At 34.0% G+C, this 21,478-nt stretch overlaps 1 protein-coding gene across 1 annotated transcript; it reads right to left on the bottom strand.

Moving 5' to 3' along the window:
- Nucleotides 1-7,334: 7,334 nt before the first annotated feature.
- On the bottom strand, nt 7,335-21,257 carry LOC145613675 (uncharacterized). Its single transcript, XM_081668758.1, has 5 exons — nt 20,947-21,257; nt 18,082-19,103; nt 17,483-17,987; nt 11,049-11,261; nt 7,335-9,097 (listed from the first exon to the last, which is right to left on the bottom strand). The coding sequence occupies exons 1-5, from the start codon at nt 21,164-21,166 to the stop codon at nt 7,335-7,337; spliced, it is 3,723 nt and encodes a 1,240-aa protein (XP_081524884.1). The 5' UTR covers nt 21,167-21,257.
- Nucleotides 21,258-21,478: the final 221 nt, after the last annotated feature.

Genomic DNA, 21,478 nt, shown 5'->3' with positions numbered 1-21,478 from the left:
AAAGAACGAGTTTTGAGTATCTCTTCCAAAATAATACTACAACAAACCAGGGGAGGGGAGTTAAAAACATTCGGCTTGTACAAAAAATCATTCCCTTTCCTTGCTTCCCTTCCTTACTAGTTTCATTAATTTACTACTAGGAATTATCACTTTTACACTAAAAATAAAGGCAGCACTTACAAATTCTTTAAATAATTGGCAATGCTATCGAGTGCAGCCTCTAATGAAATCCAAGCCTTAGCCTTAAAGTTGCTGACCTCTCGAAGTTGAACCAACTGGGCAGACTTCTGCCTAGCAACATCGACTTGAGGGCTTATGGAGCGAGTCAGCCTATCAAGGTCTTGATCTGCCAAGCTGAGATCTCTTTGAAATTGAGATTTGCGACACTTTAACTTGACTATTTCCTTATCTGTTTCAGCTATTTTTAATCTGAGCTGATCTCGAAAAGATGTCTTCTGTGATAATTTAGTCTTAATCCTAGTAAGTTGGGATTGAATTGTGCCAGCTTCTTCAAGTTTCAGAGGAGCGGCAACTTCCTTTTTACTCCATTCCGTGAATTGATGCTGTGAAGCCAAAAGATCCTCTTCAAGAGACTTGATAACAGTCAGCGAATTCATAGGCAGGGAGGGGTGAAAGTCCTTGAGTGATTGAGACATTTTCTTCGTTAATTGAAGGTCATTTGGGTTGCACCTAATTTCCTCCAAAAGCTTAAAGAATCCAGCTTTCGCAGAGGACAAAGATACGGTTTTTTTCTTGGATACCTTGGACAGGTCCTCCAGCAGTGAATCAATGTCCTGTAAGAATGCAGCCGAAGAAGATTCCTGAACTGAAAACAGGAATTATTGAAAACATAAGTAAATATAAAACAAATTTAACAGAAATTTTAGGGTAGGGTTATATATATAGAGTATGTACGAAGTATAAAAAAAAAAAAAAAAAAAAAAAAAAGATGTACGAAGTATAAAAGAAAAGGTGTCAACCCCTGGATTGCAATGCACTTCTTCTTCTTTTACAAGGAATCAAAAATCTTTCTTCAACAGCTGCACCTACACAATTCAATTTTTAAGCTATTAGTAAATTATGTAAGAGACCTCATATTTTGACCAAATAGAAAACTTCCAATTCCTGATATAATAAGTTTTCGACCTCTTTTATCTGGAGTAAATTGGACCAATCATCATAACAAACTAACAGAATAATAGTAGTGACAATAAGGAGGTTGATACTGAGCAACCTAAATAAATCTCCAACCATTGTTCAAATGCTAAACCAAGCATTAAAAGAGATGGTCAAAACTAACATGGTAAGTTTTTCTAGTGCTAATGAGGGGGAGCAAAAGTCGCTAGCAATCAAAATGGTTTCACCAATGCAAATTTGAGAACAGCTAACAAAGAGGCACTACTGGTCAATTAAACTAGCCACGAATAATAATGAAGCACATACATATATATCTTACTATCTTAGTAATCTTACCAAGATGAAGCTCCTTTTCAGTACGAGGACAAATAGGAGAGTTATCAATAACACGACTTAACATGGCAGCATGGATGGCAGCCCCATAAGCAACAACTTCTTCAGTGTTGATGCTATTGCAGACAACCTTTCCATGGAAAAACTCTTGCAACATCTGCTGCACCTTTGGGATCCTGGTTGACCCGCCAACTAGGACAACATAATGAACGTCTCTCCTTTCCATTTTGGCGTCTCCCAAACACTTCTCAATAAGGCACATACACTCTTTGAATAAACCTTCATTGAGCCGTTCAAATCTTGCACGAGTGAGAGTTGAAGAGAAATGATGATACTGATCATCACAATGCAGATCAATAGCAGCCTTAGCACGAGTAGAAAGTGTCCTCTTTGCCCACTCACAATAAGCTACCAGCCTTCCATACTGCTCAGCATTTACACTGATGTCATATTCAAACACTTTGATAAGGTAGTTTGCCATATTTCTATCAAAACAATCTCCCCCAAGTTGGGAGTTCCAATTAACTGCTCTAAACTCGACTATATTCTTATTAATAGTTAGCAAAGAGACGTCTAGGGTCCTACTTCCCATGTTGAAAACTAGAACATTGTTACCCAAACAGCTGGTAGCAATTTTCTTGTTTAAATCATAAGCTAAGGTGAGTGCTGTTGGCTTGTGAATGATATGAACAGATTTGAGTCCGGCCATAATTCCAGCATCCTTTGTTGCCTGCCGCTGGGAATCATTGAAGTAAGCTGGTACAGTAATAACTGCATACTTCACTTTCACACCAAGATAAGCCTCAGCAGTCTCCTTCAACTTCATTAGTACCATAGAGCATATCTCCTCAGCAGCAAACTGCTGCTCCTCGCCCTTGAACGAAACCACAATTTTAGGCTTATCATTTGCACCAGCAATGACCTTAAATGGCCAACTCTTGATGTCATATTGAGCTGTTACATCACTAAATGTCCTTCCTATAAGCTTATTTACATCTGCAAACACCAAGTATGAGAGAACAAATTGATATAGACTTACTCATATGAGCTTCAAAATTATTATTTTTTTTTAATAAAAAAAACAGAGAAGGGGGTGGGGGGAGGAGAGTCTTATTCCACCATATAAACCAAGGGCTTAATTTAGAGACAATGAATAAACAAACAATTTATGGCAAAACTGAAGTTGTAATTTACAGCCAATATGAGATTAGAAATTGAGGGAATAACGAATTTGTGGTGTCCCTTTAGACAAAGTGATTTTGATTCATATGAATCTCCATGGTAATGCATTTCCAACCCCAAATATGTATAAGGTGTACAGCTTCATTGATTCTTATTGTCACTCAAAAGGTTTGCAAATGATTTAAATTCGACGAAGAAAAAGGCATGATGGGAATGGACATAGTTCTTCAAAAAAGCACAAGAGAAAGTAATGGAAGGGCAATAGAACACAAACCAAGAAAAAAAAAAAAACTATTCCCACCAAGCAAACATCGATCAGTGTAAATATATAAGACCATAACATTGAGGTAGAAAAAGGAACACTAACCAAATACAGTATTTGCAGGGTTTTGAGTACTTTGTTTCTTGGCAGCATCACCAATAAGTTGATGTTTATCAGTAAAAGCAACAAAAGATGGTGTTTTCCGGTTGCCCTTTTTGTTGACTATAATCTCAACTTCACCATGCTTCCATATTGCAACGCGTGAGAATCTAGCCCCCAGATCAATTCCAATAGCTGGCCAGCCCCAATTTTTGACCATTTTTTTTCAAATAGGTCTCCTAACAACTTAATCTGAAGATAAACAGAATATCCATAGAAGTTTAAATGATATAGACAGACGACGTCAGAGAGACTTGTTCAAAGTGTCATAAGGAGTAGTAAATTTTGAAAAACTCTACTAACACTAATAAGAAAACATGGTTTAAATGGCTGAAAATGGATAAATTTAAATCATGTGAATGATATGATATATCCATTACTATATTAAGGGTGTATCTATTCAACTTCATTCGATTCAAGTATTCAACACACTGATTTGAAGTCACTATGGTTTTTATTTGAAAACCGTCACACTTAGGCCTCGTTCACCTCACCTTATTTTTGCTGAATTGAAATTAGTTTTACTGAACTGGAATTAATTATAGTGAACTGAAATGAGTTTTGCTGAACATGAATTATTTTTACTGATTTTCTATTTTAATTAATATAGACTCGAACTACATTGCATCTCAAGAAAATGAACAAAACAAGTCTAGGAGAAGCTGGGGTTGCAAAATCATTTTTCCATTTTTGGGGAAAATTGATTTTCATTTTCATACGCCAAATTGATTAAACTATTAAAAACGGGAAAATGTAAAAAGTTTTCGTAAAAACAAACAGATCCTTAGTCATTTTATGAACTAATTAGCCCTAAATTTGAAGTATTTAAGTTGTGAATTGTAATTTGAGTTCCCTTACCTAAATCTTACTTGAACATTTATAAAGATACAAAATTTCGAGCTTATGTTTCCCTAAATAGAAATTTATTTCAAGTTTAATCAAAAGTACAACACCTAAAGAAGAGCAAATAATCAATTGATTAGTCTAGTCTAGGAAATAAACGCTAAGAATTTAGACTTATGAATAATTTACAAGAAATGATAAAAAAATTTACCTGAAGAGTGAAGATGAGCAAAGCTGCAATTCTGCAAAGTTGTTGAATCCAGAATTTGAAAAGGTTTTGGCTTTTATATTTATGCCTCTGTTCTTACGCTTCCTGATTTGATTTTAAAAATCTTTATTTTTTAAGTTGTGTGCTTGTCTCTTCATTTCTCTACACGTCACCAATGCTTTGTTGATGATCATTCAAATCCATGGGCTGTTTTTTAGTTCTGTGTTCACGTTTACTTAAATGAGTTGAAATTGAACTGAATATAATTACTGCCTCCGTATTTTTTTAAGTAATACACTTTAACCGGCACATAGTTTTAGACAATTTAATTGACTTAAATAAAATAAGAGCTAAGTGAAGTAGTGAGTATTAAAAAATTGTTAAAGAAAAATAGTGGGGTCAATAGTTTATTGAAAAGTAATAAATGTGAGAGGAAAAATATAATAAAAAAGTAGTAGTGGGTTTGGGTGGGGACCATGAGAGGAGAGAGATATAATATTTTAATGTATTTTTTTTCCAAAAAAAAGAAGTGTATCACTTAAAAAAACACGGCTGGAAATGGAAAGTGTATCACTTAAAAAACACGAAGGGAGTAAACTGATTGGAAATAAACTAAACCACTCCCTTTGTGTTTTTTAAGTTTTATAGTTTGACCCGCATATAGTTTTAGACAATTAATTGACTTAAATAAAATAAGAGGTAAGTAGAGTAATTGGAGTATTAAAAATTTGTAAAAGAATGAAAAACAGTATGGTTGATAGTTTATTGAAAAGTAATGAATGTGAGTAAAAAATATAATTAAAAAAAAGTATTAGGGGGGTTGGATGAGGATCATGAAAAGAGAAAGATATGCTACTTTAATATAGTCTTTTGCCATAAAAAAGTATAACACTTATTAAAACACGATCGGATTTGCTAAGTGTAACACTTATTAAAGCGCGGAGGGAGAAAACTGAACCTAAATAGAGCTGAAATGAATATTTTACGAGAGAAGGAAATTAGGAGCTAAACTGAATTGATTGGAGTTGAACTAAACTACACTGAGCTAATTAGAGCTGAACTAAACTAAACTAAATTAAGCTGAAGTGAACAGGCCCTTAGGGCTTGTTTTGATTAATTGAACTGAGTTGAGCTGAAATGAACTTAATTGAGTTGAAATGAATTGTTCATGAGAGAAGAAAATTAAGAGCTGAATTGAATTGATTGGAGCTGAACTGAAATTAAGCTGAAGAGAACATATATACCCTTAGTTTGGTTTATAATCATGTTGTTTCATATTTACAACAGCACGGAGTATTGATTTACAAATTGACAATATAGGCGTATTAATTGTTTATTATTATTATTATTATTTTTTTAACATAATATGGTTCAGTATGATTATTTATGTTAGTCAATCCAAAATTATTTTGGAATAATTAAGACTTTGTTGTAGTTGTATACATACATGTATTTTTCACACATGCGACATGTTGTACCATGCGGTAGGAGTTACTCGGTCAATAAGTAACCCTTGACCGAGTAACTTAAAAAACCCCTGACCAAGTAATCCCTCAAGTAAATCCAAACCAAGTAAACCCTCGAATAATCCATGACTGAACCCCTCGAGTAATCCCTGACCGAGTAACCCTTTAGAGGTTTGTAACCCACTGACCCCTGACTAAGTAACCCCTAACTGAACCCTCGAGTAAGCCCTAATTGAACTCCTTAAGTAACCCTTGACTGAACTACTTGAGTAACTCTTTACCGAACTCCTTAAAAAAAAACCCCTGATCGAGTAATTCGAGTAATCCATGACCGAGTAACTCTAGTAACCTCTCAAGTACCCTTGACTGAGTGAACCCCTTGAGTAACTCATGTTCGAACCCCTCAAGTAAACCCTGACTAAGCAATTTGAGTAACCCCTGACTAGTAACTCGGTTAATCCTTAACAAAATAATTTAGGTAATCCCTGCCACACGGTGTGACCTGCTGCACCACAAAATTGCTGCCCACCACAAAGTATTATATGTGGCTGGCCACACCGTGTGGCAGGGGTTATTTTGTAGTGTAATAGGAGTTGCTTGATCGGTGTTAAAGGGGTTACTTCGTCAGTGTTATTGGGTTACTCGATTAGTGTTATAAGGGTTACTCAGATAGTATTACAGGGGTTACTTGATCAGTTTTACATGGATTACTTTGTACTTATATAAGTAGCCACATAGTATGACTAGCCACATACAAGACGGGCTGTTTTCCCACACTTGTTCCACACCAAATGACACTAATCTAGCAAGGTGATGAACGACGGAGTTCCCATGCCTTCTAACATGAGACCACGAGACAAATTCGAGGTCTTTACAAAGAAAAAAACACATCATCCAAAATAGAGTCTAAACATTATCTTTTTATATGTATGTGTCATTTTTTATGAAAAACTTATTTTGTCAAAATTGCTTATGACATATACAGAGTAATTTTTTTTCATTACTGCTCTGTATTTTTTTCCTTTCAATTGCAAAGATTGGGAAAATAATTTTTAAAACAAACACAAGTGTAAATATCAATTAACCTAAATTACCTAATACATTTTCTCTATAATTTATTTTTTAAAAAACCTCTTTTACATGAGCTGTACAATTTGTTGCAAAATGACTCAATACTATTCTCATGAATTGGTACTAATAAACTCAAATTATCAAGTATATTATGAGCCAAAAAGAACAAAGTACCAAAAAAACTTGGTGGATTTAGTCAAATCAAAATTGGATCGCTTTAGGAAAAAATAAAAAATAATATTGAAATACGCTTCTTCCCCATCAAAAACAATGAGTAGAATTCTTTAAACCTCATAAACATAAATTCTTGTAAGGTAACAAATCTAATAATAACATGGCAAATTGGCAACAATAGATATCGTTTGAGCATAGTATTTGTGGTGAGGAATTTAATGGGGATTAGGAACTTGTTGATTCATCAACCCTTGAATATAAAGAAAAGGGAGTCACAAAAAGATTAGCCATTTATCGAGCAATTCTTTGCATTTTGAAGATATCTCAAAAGCACCTCTTCATTGCAATAATTACCACTAAAAATAAGTGTTCAAAATTCTAATAGAGCTATACTGCTGATTGCAACTAGACCATTGCAGCAATTACCACCAATTTTTTTAAAAATAAAACTTCTGCTAAGAAAAGCCTTCAAAACATACTCAAGCACCTCCCATCTAATCTATCCCAAACCAAAAAACTTCAGAACCCTTGAGACTCCGGTCCATCTATCAAATTTCTTTCTGGCAACAGTCCTCTCGGGTTTATCGGAACAAGCAGTGTCATCTTCAGGTTTAGATGCTTCAGCAATAATGGGCTCACAGATGACTTGAAGCTCATGCATCTTTTCTTCAAACTTGGAAGCTTCAGGTAGCTGAAAATTCCAATCTAGCCACTGCATCGTCTTCTCAATGGCATTCTCCATCCTCGCCTTATCATCAATTTCAATCTTCTCTGCATAATCTCTCAACATCTCCCACATTTTGTTAGGATAATTCTCCAAATCATTCTTAGCCTTCACCTTCTTCAAACATTTTTCATCCTCAGCCCTGTACTTTTCCGCCTCTTCTAACAATCTATCAACATCTTCCTTCGATAACTTACTCTGATTAGTAAGGGTGATTTGGTTTTTGTTTCCAGTGCCTATATCCTCTGCAGATACAGTAAGAATCCCATCACCGTCAATCTCAAACCATACATCAAAGTTCGGGACACCAGCAGGTGCTGCAGGAATGTCTGAGAGGTTAAATTCACCTAGAAAATTGTTGGCCTTAGCAATTTGTCTCTCACCTTCATACACCGGGAATGACACAACACTCTGATTTTCATCAGCAGTAGTAACCCTGCTAACTTTCTTAACTGGGATACTAGTATTACGAGGAACAACAAGAAGCAAGTTACCACTGCGAAGTTCAATGCCAAGAGATAACGGACAAACATCGAGAAGCACAATATCCTTATTACCTGTACCGCTCAAAGTAGCAGCATGGACAGCGGCTCCATAGGCAACTGCCTCGTCTGGGTTAATGCTTCTACAAAGCTCCTTCCCATTCAGAAACTCTTGCAAAAGCTGCTGGATCTTAGGAATTCGGGTTGATCCTCCGACAAGGACTACATCATGAACATCACTCTTCTCCATCTTAGCATCTTTCAAGCACTGATCAACTGGATCAATACACTTCCTAAACAAATCAATATTCAACTTCTCAAATCGAGCACGAGTGATAGTTGATGTAAAATCAATGCCCTCATAAAGGCAATCAATCTCAACAGTAGTTTCATGAGCAGAAGAAAGGGTTCTTTTGGCTCTCTCAGCAGCTGCTCTCAATCTACCCAAAGCCCTTGAGTTGTTACCAATGTCTACATTGTGTTGCCTTTTGAAGTCATCTACAAAGAAACTCACCATGTTATTGTCGAAGTCTCCACCGCCAAGATGTGTGTCACCACATACTGCTTTAACTTCAAATACTCCCTTTTCCAAACTTACTAAAGATACATCAAATGTCCCACCACCAAGATCGAAAACCAGTATATGTTTTTTGCATGTGTCACTCTCATTAAGCTTCTTGTCGAGACCATATGCAATAGCAGCTACAGTTGGCTCATTGATTATGCGCATAACATTAAGTCCAGCAATGACTCCAGCATCCTTTGTAGCCTGACGCTGAGCATCATTGAAGTAGGCTGGTACAGTGACCACTGCATTTTTCACCGTTGAGCCAAGATAGGCCTCTGCTATCTCTTTCATTTTTACAAGGACCATCGATGATATCTCTTCAGGAGTAAATTGCTTCTCTTCGCCCTTGTAGGTCACCACTATAAGTGGCTCCTTGTCTTCGGTCTCTTCACATGAACCAGGCGGGGCAATGACTTTAAATGGCCAAAGCTTAATGTCATTTTGCACTGTTTCATCACTGAATCTCCTCCCAATAAGTCTCTTGGCATCTGAATATTAACAATATGCAGAGCATTAAAATTTTAAATATAGAAAATAATTGATACAGAACAAACCGGAAGAATTCCACAAAAAATTGAACAATCTAACCAAGTCTCATTACTAGGATCTCTTTGATTGGTCTTCAAGCAAGTTCACATGGTTATAATTTCTGCGAAGTTTCCAAATAGCCACAGGCCAGGTGACTTTAAAGTGAAAAATTAGCTTATATTAAAAACAGATTAACAATCCAAATATCTAAGTTGAATTCTACAGTAAAAGTCCAGCAGTACAGGAACAAAATTTGTTTCTCATGATGGCATTTTCGTGAATAAATCAACAACTTTTTCAATATTGTGGGCTCCACTCCACAGTTGAATAAAGTTGAAAAAGTTTTTGATTTTTTCACAAAAATGCCCCCATGAGAAACGAATTCGTTTCTCACGGTGAGAAACTGGGGCTTCCTCACAGAAAAATAAGTAACCCATGGTGAAGTACATGCCAATAATTGTGAAGGTTAATTAACTCTTAGAGGTCTGCAAAGTAATGATCCTTACGAAGTAGAAATTTGAGTTTGGCAAATGGAAGGTCAGAATTGCTAGTGCTATATAGCAAGCGACTTCTGACAAAGGACAATTTGATGAAACTATATGAAAGGATTAATGTGTAAACTGGAAGCATTTACAGATGAGATGAATGATTCAGGACTGCAAAACATCTACATAGTTCTTTACAGACACGTATTTTTAATATGATATTCTAGCTAGAGATCTTTCGAGTTCTTTAGCTATCATGCTGGTTGATCCTCAAGCTACTCAGCAGACTCAATCAGAATTTGTGTTAAGATGATTTCCTTTTCCATGATCTTTTTTCTATTACAAGCTCAACACATTGCACAGCTACCCATCACAAAGTACAAGCCACTACATCCGGAGAGGATAAAAACTTCACGACTAGACCAAAAAAAAGAGCTGATGATGTCTGGACTGAAACTCTCACATACATCACAGCAACTTTGTCTTACAGAAACCACATAATTTACAATTCCAAACTATTTTTAAATTTGTACCATCACAATATCATCTTTAATTTTTGCCCTGTTAGTAGTTATCAAGCAATTAATCTTCTTAAACATTACTCTGTATGTCACAGTATGTACAGCTTACTCAGCAGATTAAGGCTAGAAAGCACTTTCCATTATAATCCTATTCTCGTTACAAGTAGAGCTTTACACTAATTTCTAGTGTCATAATTACATCTCTCTATATCTCAATATAACTACAACATAACCCCTTGAGACCTCTTATCCGTTAGCTTTTTATAAGAAAGGTTCACACGAAGAATAGCTCTTGAAGCAATACCTGAGCCCTTTATGCACAAAAGACCACTCATGTAAGTCTGCTACCTTGGCCAGTATTACACCAATTTGTTTTTCAACAAATGCTATTCCCACCATTCTAAATACCAATTGTTCACATCATCACTCGATCTCAACACAACCCGACCTTGAAAACAAAGATATTGTTTTGATTTCTCTTCATCTACACAAACTAGGAAAAGTAAAATCTCCATTATACTGAATATGATTTCATATCCTTTAAAAGGGTAAATAGTTTTATAAATCCCACAAATAGTCACATTTTGCCAATTTCTTTCAATTTATGCTTAAATAACCAACTTAAGTCCCACATTAATCTATTTCAACTTCATTTTCAATGTTAAACAAACCCCACAATTTAAATAGTGCCAAATTGTAATCCTGACAAAATACTAAAATAGGATATACTCGAAAAGAATAATAAATTTGTAAACATTAAAAAATGGGTCAGATTAACAAACTACTTAATAATACTCGAAAAGAATATTAAATTTGTAAAAATTAATAAATTAGACAGATTAAAGAATAATACATTTGTAAAAATCAACAAATTGGTCAGATTAACAAGGGAAAGAAGATGATACCAAAGATAGTATTAGAAGGGTTGGCAGTAACTTGATTTTTGGCAGCTTCTCCGATAAGTCGTTGAGTAGGAGTGAAAGCGACCCAAGACGGCGTCGTTCTGTTACCTTGATCATTAGTGATGATTTCAACACGGTCGTGCTGCCAAACTCCGACGCAAGAGTAGGTTGTCCCGAGATCGATTCCTATTGCCGGCCATTTTTCGTTATTTTCCTCTGTTGAATTCTCCATTTTTGGAGAGAAAAAGTGAAAAGGGGGAAGATGGATGGGCAGGGTAGTAGAGTGATTATTAGGTTGTTTGGGAAATTTAAATGACATTTCAATGTTTATTTTTATAGCGGGATAAAATCAAATTTCTATTGTTTTGGATAAATTGAAATTAGTCAATTTCTCTTTAAATAAGGAGTGTTAGGTCTATTTTGATAACAGACCTAACTAGACCTAAAAAAAAAAAAAAAGAAGGGAATGTTAGGTCTATCGAATCTAATCCAAATTTGATAAGGTGATGCTCAAATTAATTGAAGGCTTTTTTTTTTTTTTTTTTGAGGCAAAAATTAATTGAAGGCTTTTGATTCACCTTAATTTTGCTGAAATGAACTTATTTTTACTCAACTGAACTTAATTTTACTGAACTGAACTTATTTTTACTGAAATTAAATTATTTTTATTGAACTGAAATTATTTTTACTGATATAATTCTTCTTTAAGAAAACTGAATTTAACTGAACTGAACTTTTTTTTACTGAACTAAAATAATTTTTACTTAATATTATTTTTTTCAGGTGAAAAGGCTTAGTAGGTTTTTTTTGGAGGGTTGTTTCGTTTATTGGAATATTTTAAGAGTATCTCCAACGGCAAGCTACAATACATTGTAGCATGTTTTGCCACGTCAGATTTTAAAACTACAAAGGTTTAAGCTACAAAGTTCCACATTGGTTGGCTACAATACTTTGTAGCTTGCCTCATCAAATATTTGTTAATTTTTTTTATATGTTTAATTTTTTAATTTACATATAATATGTTTACATTTTAGTCTACAAATAATACCACCTAAAAAAACAATTTATGAGTCGGAAAAATTAAAATGTCTATAAAGATCATGATAAAGATAAACCTCTAAAAAAAACAGAAATACATCATACATATCCTGATATCAAGTACGGTGTATTTCAAATCAAAAAAAAAAAAAAAAGAAAAGTACTACTGTAATTTTTTTTTTTATCTATACAACGTTTTGCATGCTAAACTATTCACACATAGTAGTATTTCAATTGGTGGAAATTGAATTGATTTGCATTAAATCGGTTTCAAAAAAAAAAAAAAAAAAAAAAAATTGATTTGCATTAAATTTTAAATAAAAAAAAATGTATTTGCTTTAAACTTTCAAGCAGTGTTGCTCATCCAAGCAGGGTTGCCAATGTTGTTCCAATGGTCAACTTTTTGTTTTTATACTTTCTAAATTTGCAAGCAAGTCCTTTTAATAAACCATTGGAGATGGTCTAATTGAATTGATTGGAAGCTAAAGGGATTTCATTTTTTTTTTAAGGGACACCTTGGGTTTAAACATAATATACATTTATCGTCTATAGTTGTGAAAGACTAAGGGCATATTTACATTTACTTAATTTCAGTTCAGTTTAGCTCCAATCTGTTTAATTCAGTTCAGCTCCAATCAGTTCAGTTCAACTCCTAATTTCATTCTCTCATAAAATATTCAATTCAGTTCAGTTCCAATCAGTTCAGTTCAGTTCAGCTCCTAATTTCCTTCTCTCATAAAATATTCAATTCAGTTCAGTTCAGCTCCTAATTTCCTTCTCTCATAAAATATTCAATTCAGTTCAGTTCAGCTCCTAATTTCCTTCTCTCATAAATTATTCAATTCAGTTCAGTTCTATACAGTTCTGTTAAGCTCCAATCAGTTCAGTTCCAATCAGTTCAGTTTAGTTCAGTTAAGTAAATGTCAACATGCCTTAAGAGGCCAATTGGTTCGCACAGGGTAATCATGATGGAATGAAAAAAGAAAAGAAGATGAAGGAATGAAAGTACCTTAAATTTTCTATGCTGCTTGTTTTAAAAACAAAGGAAATGAGGTCCACCGGTCCTACCACCACACCACCACCTGAAACCTTTTCTTAATTTGATGTTGACAATCTCCATGATTTATGTTGTAAGATGTAAAAAACAAATTTATAAGGTAAAGTTTTTTTTTTTTTTTTTTTTTTTTTTTTTTACAATAATATATTTTAAAAATATATAGATGTGGGTATGAGATAGGGATGGGGCGGGTGGGGTGGGGTGGGGATGGGGCGGGTACAACTTAAAATCCACCCCCCGCCCCATCACCCATGGCGAGTATGGTTTTTATTCCCATCCCCGCCCTACCACCCGCCAAACCGAGACCCATGGGGCGGGGATGTGGCCGGTCTCCTACTTGACCACCCCACTGACATCCCTAATGGGAAGGCCAACATCCGCCCCACCCCGCCCCGTTGACATCCCTAGTCTAGTTCAGCTTAGTTTAGTGAATCAGAAGAGCCCTTAATTAGTGATTTTAATTACAAACTCATTTTTAATTTTTTTTTTAAATATATTTTTTATTTCCCTGATTCAGAAAATATTAAAAAAAATAATTTCTAGAAGATAAATATAGTTAAAATAATTAAAAAATATTTGAATTAAAATTACTAATTAAAAATAAATAAAATCAAATAATTTCAGCCTTCCATTTTAGAAAATTGTGGTAGTCAAATTAAGTAATATGACTACATTAGAATCATCTGGTTTCTAAATGGCAAGCTACATGCTTTGTAGCTTGCTTTGTCATAACAACTTCTTAAGCTAAACACTTTCTAGTAACAATGTGTTACAATGGTAAACTACAACTAACATCTTGCAGTTTGTAAACAATATTTGTTTTTTTAAAAAAATAATTGTGCACATGTTATGATGTTACAATATGAGTAGAGTTTATTTGTATATATATTTTCAATTAAGGATGTTGCTTGTTTGAGCTATAGTTGCTTTTACTTTTTGTTCTTCGATGATAATCCATTCTATTTGATTCATGAAATATACAAAATATAATTATTTCAAACAAAAAACCAAACAGCTTTAAACTAGTATGAGATTTAAAAATCCATATCTTTTAGTATGAGATTCCAAACCAATTCAATCATATCTGATAAACCAAATAACTCTTTAGTGGATTACACATTACACAATAATCTCTAATCATATACCAATTGGATGTTGGTGTAGTGGTGATTACACTTGGTAGGGAGGACCTGTATTCGCAACAACAATTGGGAGTGACTGTAACCTAACTATCTAGAACTTAATCTCTCTTCATATTTTGAGGTAGAATGGCCGGCGATAGGAGTTTGGAATCACAACCGTGTCGAAATCATCACCAATGATTAAGGCAACAGAACGACGTCGTCTTGGGTTGCCTTCGCCGATACTGAATGTCTTATTGGCGATGCTGCTAAAAATCAAGTGTCAAGAAACCCTACTAGCACTATCTTTGGTTTTGTTCTTCTTTTTTTTCCTTGTTGTTTAATTATAATCGCAACAATTTGAGTTTTGCTTATGAATGATTAGATCTATTGTGCTATCTTGCCTTATTTGCCGGTCTTGAATTTGTTAAAATTCTAATTTTTTTTGTATTCAAGAATTAGCATGACTTAATTTGTTCATTATTCTACCTTTGCTCAGTTGATTAATCTATAACTAATACTAAATGAACAACCGCTGACATCATTCATTTATCTAAATTGTACACATGTCAACTTCTCCTTCAAAATTTTCCCGCTTACACACTTTTTTTTTCTCTTTCACATTTTTTTTAAGTTGAATATTGACTACTAAATATCTATCTATAACTTTATACTAAAAGCGAAACTAGGAATGACACATGTCATCTCCTGGTTAAAAATTTTCCCTCCAAAAGTTTTATTTTTTATTTTTTTATTTTTTTTGGCCAAAGCTTCTTAGAGAAGTTTTTAATACAAACTATTCAATAATATTTAACTTCCTATTTAATAAGTATATTCCATTTGTACACAATCAAACAAAGATATTATGTTTTTTTATACAATATTATGCAATAATTGTTTTCTATCTATATTTTTATGATGTAATTCATAGTTATTTTTATTAGTTATGTATATATTATTCTTTCTCTTTTTTTTTTTTTTTTTTTTTTTTTGGTGTGTGTGTGTGTGTGTGTTAAGAGAGCCACAAGGGCGGGAGTAAGAATCGATCCCAAGATCTCCTGGAACCGGGAGGGAGCTCTAACCACTTGAGCTATCCCTCACTCGCATTCTCTCTATTTTCTTTAGTGTGATAAATTTTTAAATTTTTTTTTTGTAATTACAGTTTCTTTTATCCTATTTTGCAATTAGGTTTAATTTTTTATAATTAAATAATAATGCTAAACTAATGATAAGTATTAAGTTTTAAAAATTACCGTGCATGGCACGGGACTTAACCAAATTCTATTCTATAAATAAACTAAAGGAACAACCGCTGACATCATATTATCCACGTGGCAGCTCCATAAGAAAAATTTTCCCGCCTAAATAAAAATCTGACGTCATTATATTTTCTTTGGTTTCAAATTTCAAATTTAATATCTCCTCCTCTCAATTCATCTATACACTTTAATTTATTTATTTTTCTTCTATCACCAACTATTGGTATCTAATACATCTTTCCCTTATGCTTCATCGAACAAAATACTTTGATGAATACATTTTTTCTATTTTCCTGTATATATTACAAGTTTAAAATCATTTTTTATTTGTTTAATTAAATTTGTATATGAAAAATCTAACTTTTATGTATATGCTTAAATTTTCATATTCGGTTTGTTCTTCCTCAAAATTAATTTTATAAAATTAGCATTTACAACAAATGGTTATGTCTGAATAAGTTTCTGATACGTAATAATACATAAAATATATACTCTATATTTCCGTGCATCGCACGGGACTAATCTAGTTGACAATTAACAGGGTTTACTGAATTTGTTTTGGCCACATAATACAATTAATATGTATGGAAAAATAAATTAATGTATCTTGCTAGATGCGTCATACCATCCTTATAATTTCAAACTTTTTTATACTTTGCATATTTTACTTAATTACATGTAGCCTAAGATGCTTACGACATGTGTTACCTAGATATCGTGTAAAAAAAATGAGACAAACATTAAGGGGCGTAGGGAAAATGTTTGATAAGTCTCTCTTGGTAAATTATGTACTTGGTAATTTACTAATTTGGCATTACAAGACTACAAGTGTAGGCTGATTTTTAAAGTTTTTGTTTATTGTTACAAATTATTTGCTATTGGGACATTCATTTTGAACCTGAATTATGGAGTATATTTGCTAGGTGTTTTAATCATAATGGTGATTATATTGTTGTCTTATGTTGAACACTGTCGAGTTTTGATCTGGACATTCATTTTAAACATATACCTTGCTCGTTTGGTACATTGGTACTACTATCGAGTGTTAAGAGGAGGCCTACTGTATACTGTGCTTTCAGTTTTGTATCTAATTGGGTTTTGAAAGACTTCAAAAATATTTTATCTTTTACTTCTAAGTTCTAATTGGCCGTTCTTACATTGTATTGGTGCATTCTAAATAAATTACAGATGCAAAGAGGCTTCTTGGTAGGAGATATAATGATGAAAGTGTTCAGAATGACATGAAGTTATGGCCCTTTCAAGTCGTTGCTGGTCCTAATTGTAATGAAGGTCAAAAGCCATTGATTGCAGTGACATACAAAAGTGAAGAAAAAAAATTTTGCTGCAGAGGAGATTTCATCTATGATCTTTGCAAAGATGAAAGAAACTGTGGAGGCCTATCTTGTTTATCTAAAAGATAAACTTATATCTTCTCACAAACAAGATAAGTAGTAGTTGATTGCTTGACTTTATCCAAATACAATTGCTTATGTTAACCAGTTAGTCTAATACCCAAATTTCAATACGTAAATGCAGGGTTTTCGGTAGTATCACACCACAGAAGCTGCGAATGCTATACTTGCTCAACGTGCTTTCGCCGGACCTCCTTCTGATTGCTATCCTATCAATTTCTTATATAATCTTAATCTACACTTTCAAACATATGCTTTGTTTCCTTTAGTTTCAGTACCTGGCTTATGATATAAAATACTTTTGTACCCTGAAAAGTAGTTTTGAGAAAACTTTGAGATGAGAAATAAAATACAAAACAAGCTTACCATTAATCCAAACATTACATTGTTTCGCCCATAAAACTACATAGTTCATTCAATATTCGTAGTCAATTCTAACATGATCACAAAAAATCTCTAAGCCAATTTTTCTAACACACAGATTGCAAACCTTAATATGAACTTGACACCTTCCTAACTTTTTCTGCCTCAGCACTTGCTCAATCAGCACCATCACCGTTGCTGAATGTGAAGAAAGGGTCACATACTTTCTTCAAATCATCTAGCTTCTCTTGGTACCTCCGTGCCTTCGCAAATAACCCATATGATTGTATAAACTTCTGACACTGGAGAATAGCATCAGTCAATTCCTTCCTGTCTTCATGCTGTATCTTGTTACCATGGTATTTAACCATGCCAGAGATAGTTTGGAGGTAATTCTCCAAACTTATCCTGGCTTTAGCACTTTGTCTTTGCCACTCATCCTCGCGCTTGAAAATTTCAGTAGCCATAATGAGCTTACAAACTTCTTCCCTTGACAATTGCCAATGGCCACTGGGATGTTCAACAGGAATTTCATTCTTATACCCAGTTTCCAAATCATAAGAAGAACATTTTAAAATTCCATCAGCATCGATATCAAAACAGAAATTTCGTTTGAGGACGTCTTCAGGAGGAATACCATGGAGTGTAAAAACACCTAAATTAACGTTGTCTCCCAACTTTTGGCCTTTCACCTTCAAATACCTGAAATGCCAATAAGTTTGGGTTAAGCTGTTCATATGGTATAGCAGAAAGGGTTCCCGGGATTGGAGTGTGTCTTGGAATTACAGCACTCGTGTATGTATCAGAGTTAACCCAAAGAGAGTATGTGCTGATATCTTTAACCAGCAAATTCCTGGGGTAATATGTATCCCTCAGGACTGCAGCCTGTGTGGCAGCACCATAGGCAACAGCCTCATCAGGATTAATGCTATTGCAAAGCTCCTTCCCACAGAAAAAAGCTTGTAACAGCTGCTGAACCATAGGAATCCTGCTTGACCCACCAACTAGAACAATCTCATTGATATCATTTCTATCCATTTCTGCATCCTTTAAACACTTATCAGTGAGGTTAATACACTCCTCGAACAGATCCATGTTCATTTTTTCAAACTGAGCACGAGTGATAGTTGAAGAAAAATCAATGCCTTCAAGGAGGTGATCAATCTCAATATCAACAGACATTTCTGAAGAGAGGGTTCTCTTTGCCCTTTCACAAGCAGCTCTTAGCATCTCAATAGCCCTAGAGTTCTCTCTAATGTTCTTTCCCTGCTTCCTCTGAAACTCAGTCACCAACATCTTGATCATTCTGTTGTCAAAGTCTCTTCCTCCCAGGTGGGCATTTCCACTTACTGATTTTACTTGTAAAGTCTTTTCCACGGTAACAATCAAAGAGGCATCAAAAGTACCTCCGCCAAGATCAAACACTAACACATTTTTTCTTCCTTTACTCTCCCTGTGAAGGCAATGAGCAATGGCAGCAGCCGTTGGCTCGTTGATGATGTGCATCACATTCACTCCAGCAATTGTTCCAGCATCCTTAGTGGCCTGACGCTGTATATTATTGAAGCAAGCTGGAACAGTAACAACAACATCCCTCACAATAGTGCCAAGATAGTCCTCGGCAAATTCCACCATTTTACAGAGGATCATAGCAGTAATCTCTTCAGGTGCAAATGGCCTTTCTTCACCCTTGTATGTCACCACAATCTTGGGTTTTTTCTCTTTGCCTATGATTTTAAATGGCCAAAACTTCTTGTCGTTCAGTAGAGCTTCATCATCAAAGCTCCTGCCTATAAGCCTTTTTACATCTGCCAACACCAAAATGTAACAGTTAATTACTTCCATGGACAGTATACAAGTAAACTCCTTACAGTTATGAGATTACTCAAAAACCAATTTAGCTTCTGTTCTATTGTACAAATTCTGAAACATTATTGTCCAAACGTCCACAACAGAATATATAGAGAACATAACCGAACCAATCCAATAAATGAAAACTAGTGAGGCAACATGTCCTTACTTAGCTTGAAGGGGCTAACTCATGACAACCATAAAGCCTTGAATCCATCCTAAAAAATTCTATTCAATAAATACTTATGGACTTTACATTCCACGTAGTAGTTTCAATCAATTCTTGTATCGCGGAAATAAAAAGGTAAATAATGCAGCAAAATAAACTCGGGTCCAGATCAAGACATATATGAACATCATATCAATGAACTTCGACAGCATACAGCAAATTGAACAAAAGTATACAAGTAAACGTAATACATTATATTGTCACATATTAAGGTTTCAATAGTATACAAAATCTTCATATCAAACACAATACATAAGAAAATTAAGAGATTACTCACAAACTAACCAATTTAACTTCTATTCTATTGCATAAGTTCTGTAACATTATTGTCCAAAAGACCATATATGATGATGATAATTAATAAAGCCTTGAATCCATCCTAAAAAATTCTGTTCAATAAATACTTATGGACTTTACATTCTATGTAGTAGTTTCAATCAATTATTGTATCGCGGAAAGAATAAAGTAAATAATGCAGCAAAATAAACTCTGGTCCAGATCATTACATATATGAACATCAATGAACTTCGACAACATACAGCAAATTGAACAAAAGTATACAAGTAAACAATTTATAGTAATACATGGTCACATATTAAGGTTTCTATAGTATACAAAATCTTCAAATCACTCACACAACATAAGAAAATTAAGAGAGATTACTCACAAACCATCCAATTTAGCTTCTTTTCTATTGCATAAGTTCTGTAACATTATTGTCCAAACGACCATATGTCAACAACAGAAGAGATCAGGAACATAACTGAACATATCCAATAAATGTATGCTAGTGCGACGAAATTTGATTATTAAGAACATATAGCTCAACATGTCCTGACTCCTGACTTAACTTGAAGGGGCTAACTCATGACAATCATAAACGGGTCTGACTATATAAACGAGTCTGACTATAGTGTAAAATAACTTTTTTAGCTGAATTTGCTACTCATTATAGTAAAATTGATAGTAAATGTTAATTTTTGCAAACATAACTTATCCTAGTGATTTCGTAAATTCCTTAATGATTTTGGAATGCATTTCCACCCAATTTCACAATCTTTGTGTGTTACATCAAGAAAATTGATTTTGTCACTTTTTTTTGCATAATTAAAACCCATAATTAGTTTGTCTTCAAGAATCAAGAACATGTTACAAAGCACTAATTATCAATAAATCCCAAAATTATTAAATCAAAACCCAAATTCAACAAAATTATCAAAAACAAAAAATGGGATTCAAGATAGCAGAGTTAATAACTGGAATCATCAAAACCCAAATTTTGACAAAATTACTAAACAATAATCAAGATAGAAGATTAGATAATTAAATAAATGCAGATATAATCATTGAATGAACAATAAAGTACTCGTAATAAACATCAAGAAATTCCATATTTTTGTAAAAATAAAAAATAAAAAAATCAAACCCAAAATTCGATAAAATTATCAAAACTGGTATCCAATAATAAGATTAAATAATTTAATAGCTAGAATCTTTGGATGAACAACAAACCCAAAACTCAACAATAATCTAGTGAATATAATCTTGAAATAAAAGAGCAAAAAAGTTACCAAAAATAGAATTTGAAGGATTAACATCCGCTTGATACTTGGCAGCATCTCCAATAAGGCGTCCAGTAGGTGTAAAGGCAACACAAGACGGCGTCGTTCGAGACCCATGATCATTTGGAACAATCTCGACTCTTCCCTGTTTCCAAACTGCAACACGTGAATACGTCGTCCCGAGATCGATTCCGACTGCCGGCAACGGAATTTCATCGGCGAATTCCATGTTTACGGAGTTGAATGCTTGTAATTTTTGTACTAGCTTAAGAGAGTGATGAAAGTTTAAGGTCAGCTGCAGTTTTTTTAATGTATTTATATTTGAGCGCTGGAACAATATAAAGTTGATTTTGTTGTGTAATAAAAGGCGGTAATTACAAGTTAGATTTTTTTTTTTTTGAAGAAAAGGGATAATTATATATTAACAATACTAGTGTTTGAAATACGGCCGATATTGTGAAGAGTCTCGCTCTGGAGAATAGGGTTTCCTTTCTTGCGGAGGTCAGAGGGGGTTTTCTCTTGCGCGTTCAAGCTTGACTAC

This window comes from Chenopodium album, chromosome 25 (genome assembly GCF_948465745.1).
Source record: "Chenopodium album chromosome 25, dcCheAlbu1.1, whole genome shotgun sequence".
Taxonomy (NCBI): domain Eukaryota; kingdom Viridiplantae; phylum Streptophyta; class Magnoliopsida; order Caryophyllales; family Amaranthaceae; genus Chenopodium; species Chenopodium album.
Note: the sequence above shows the minus strand (reverse complement) of the source record. Positions and strands in the feature narration are given on the sequence as shown.

What these genes read in the sequence shown, in the direction of transcription:
- LOC145613675 (XM_081668758.1), bottom strand. Translation starts at nt 21,166, where the DNA reads ATGGAATTCGCCGATGAAATTCCGTTGCCGGCAGTCGGAATCGATCTC. An exon ending in TCCTTCAAATTCTATTTTTG is followed by an intron (nt 19,104 to 20,946) that starts GTAACTTTTTTG and finishes TGGTGTTGGCAG; the next exon opens with ATGTAAAAAGGCTTATAGGC. An exon ending in CACATTCAGCAACGGTGATG is followed by an intron (nt 11,262 to 17,482) that starts GTGCTGATTGAG and finishes AGAATTCAACAG; the next exon opens with AGGAAAATAACGAAAAATGG.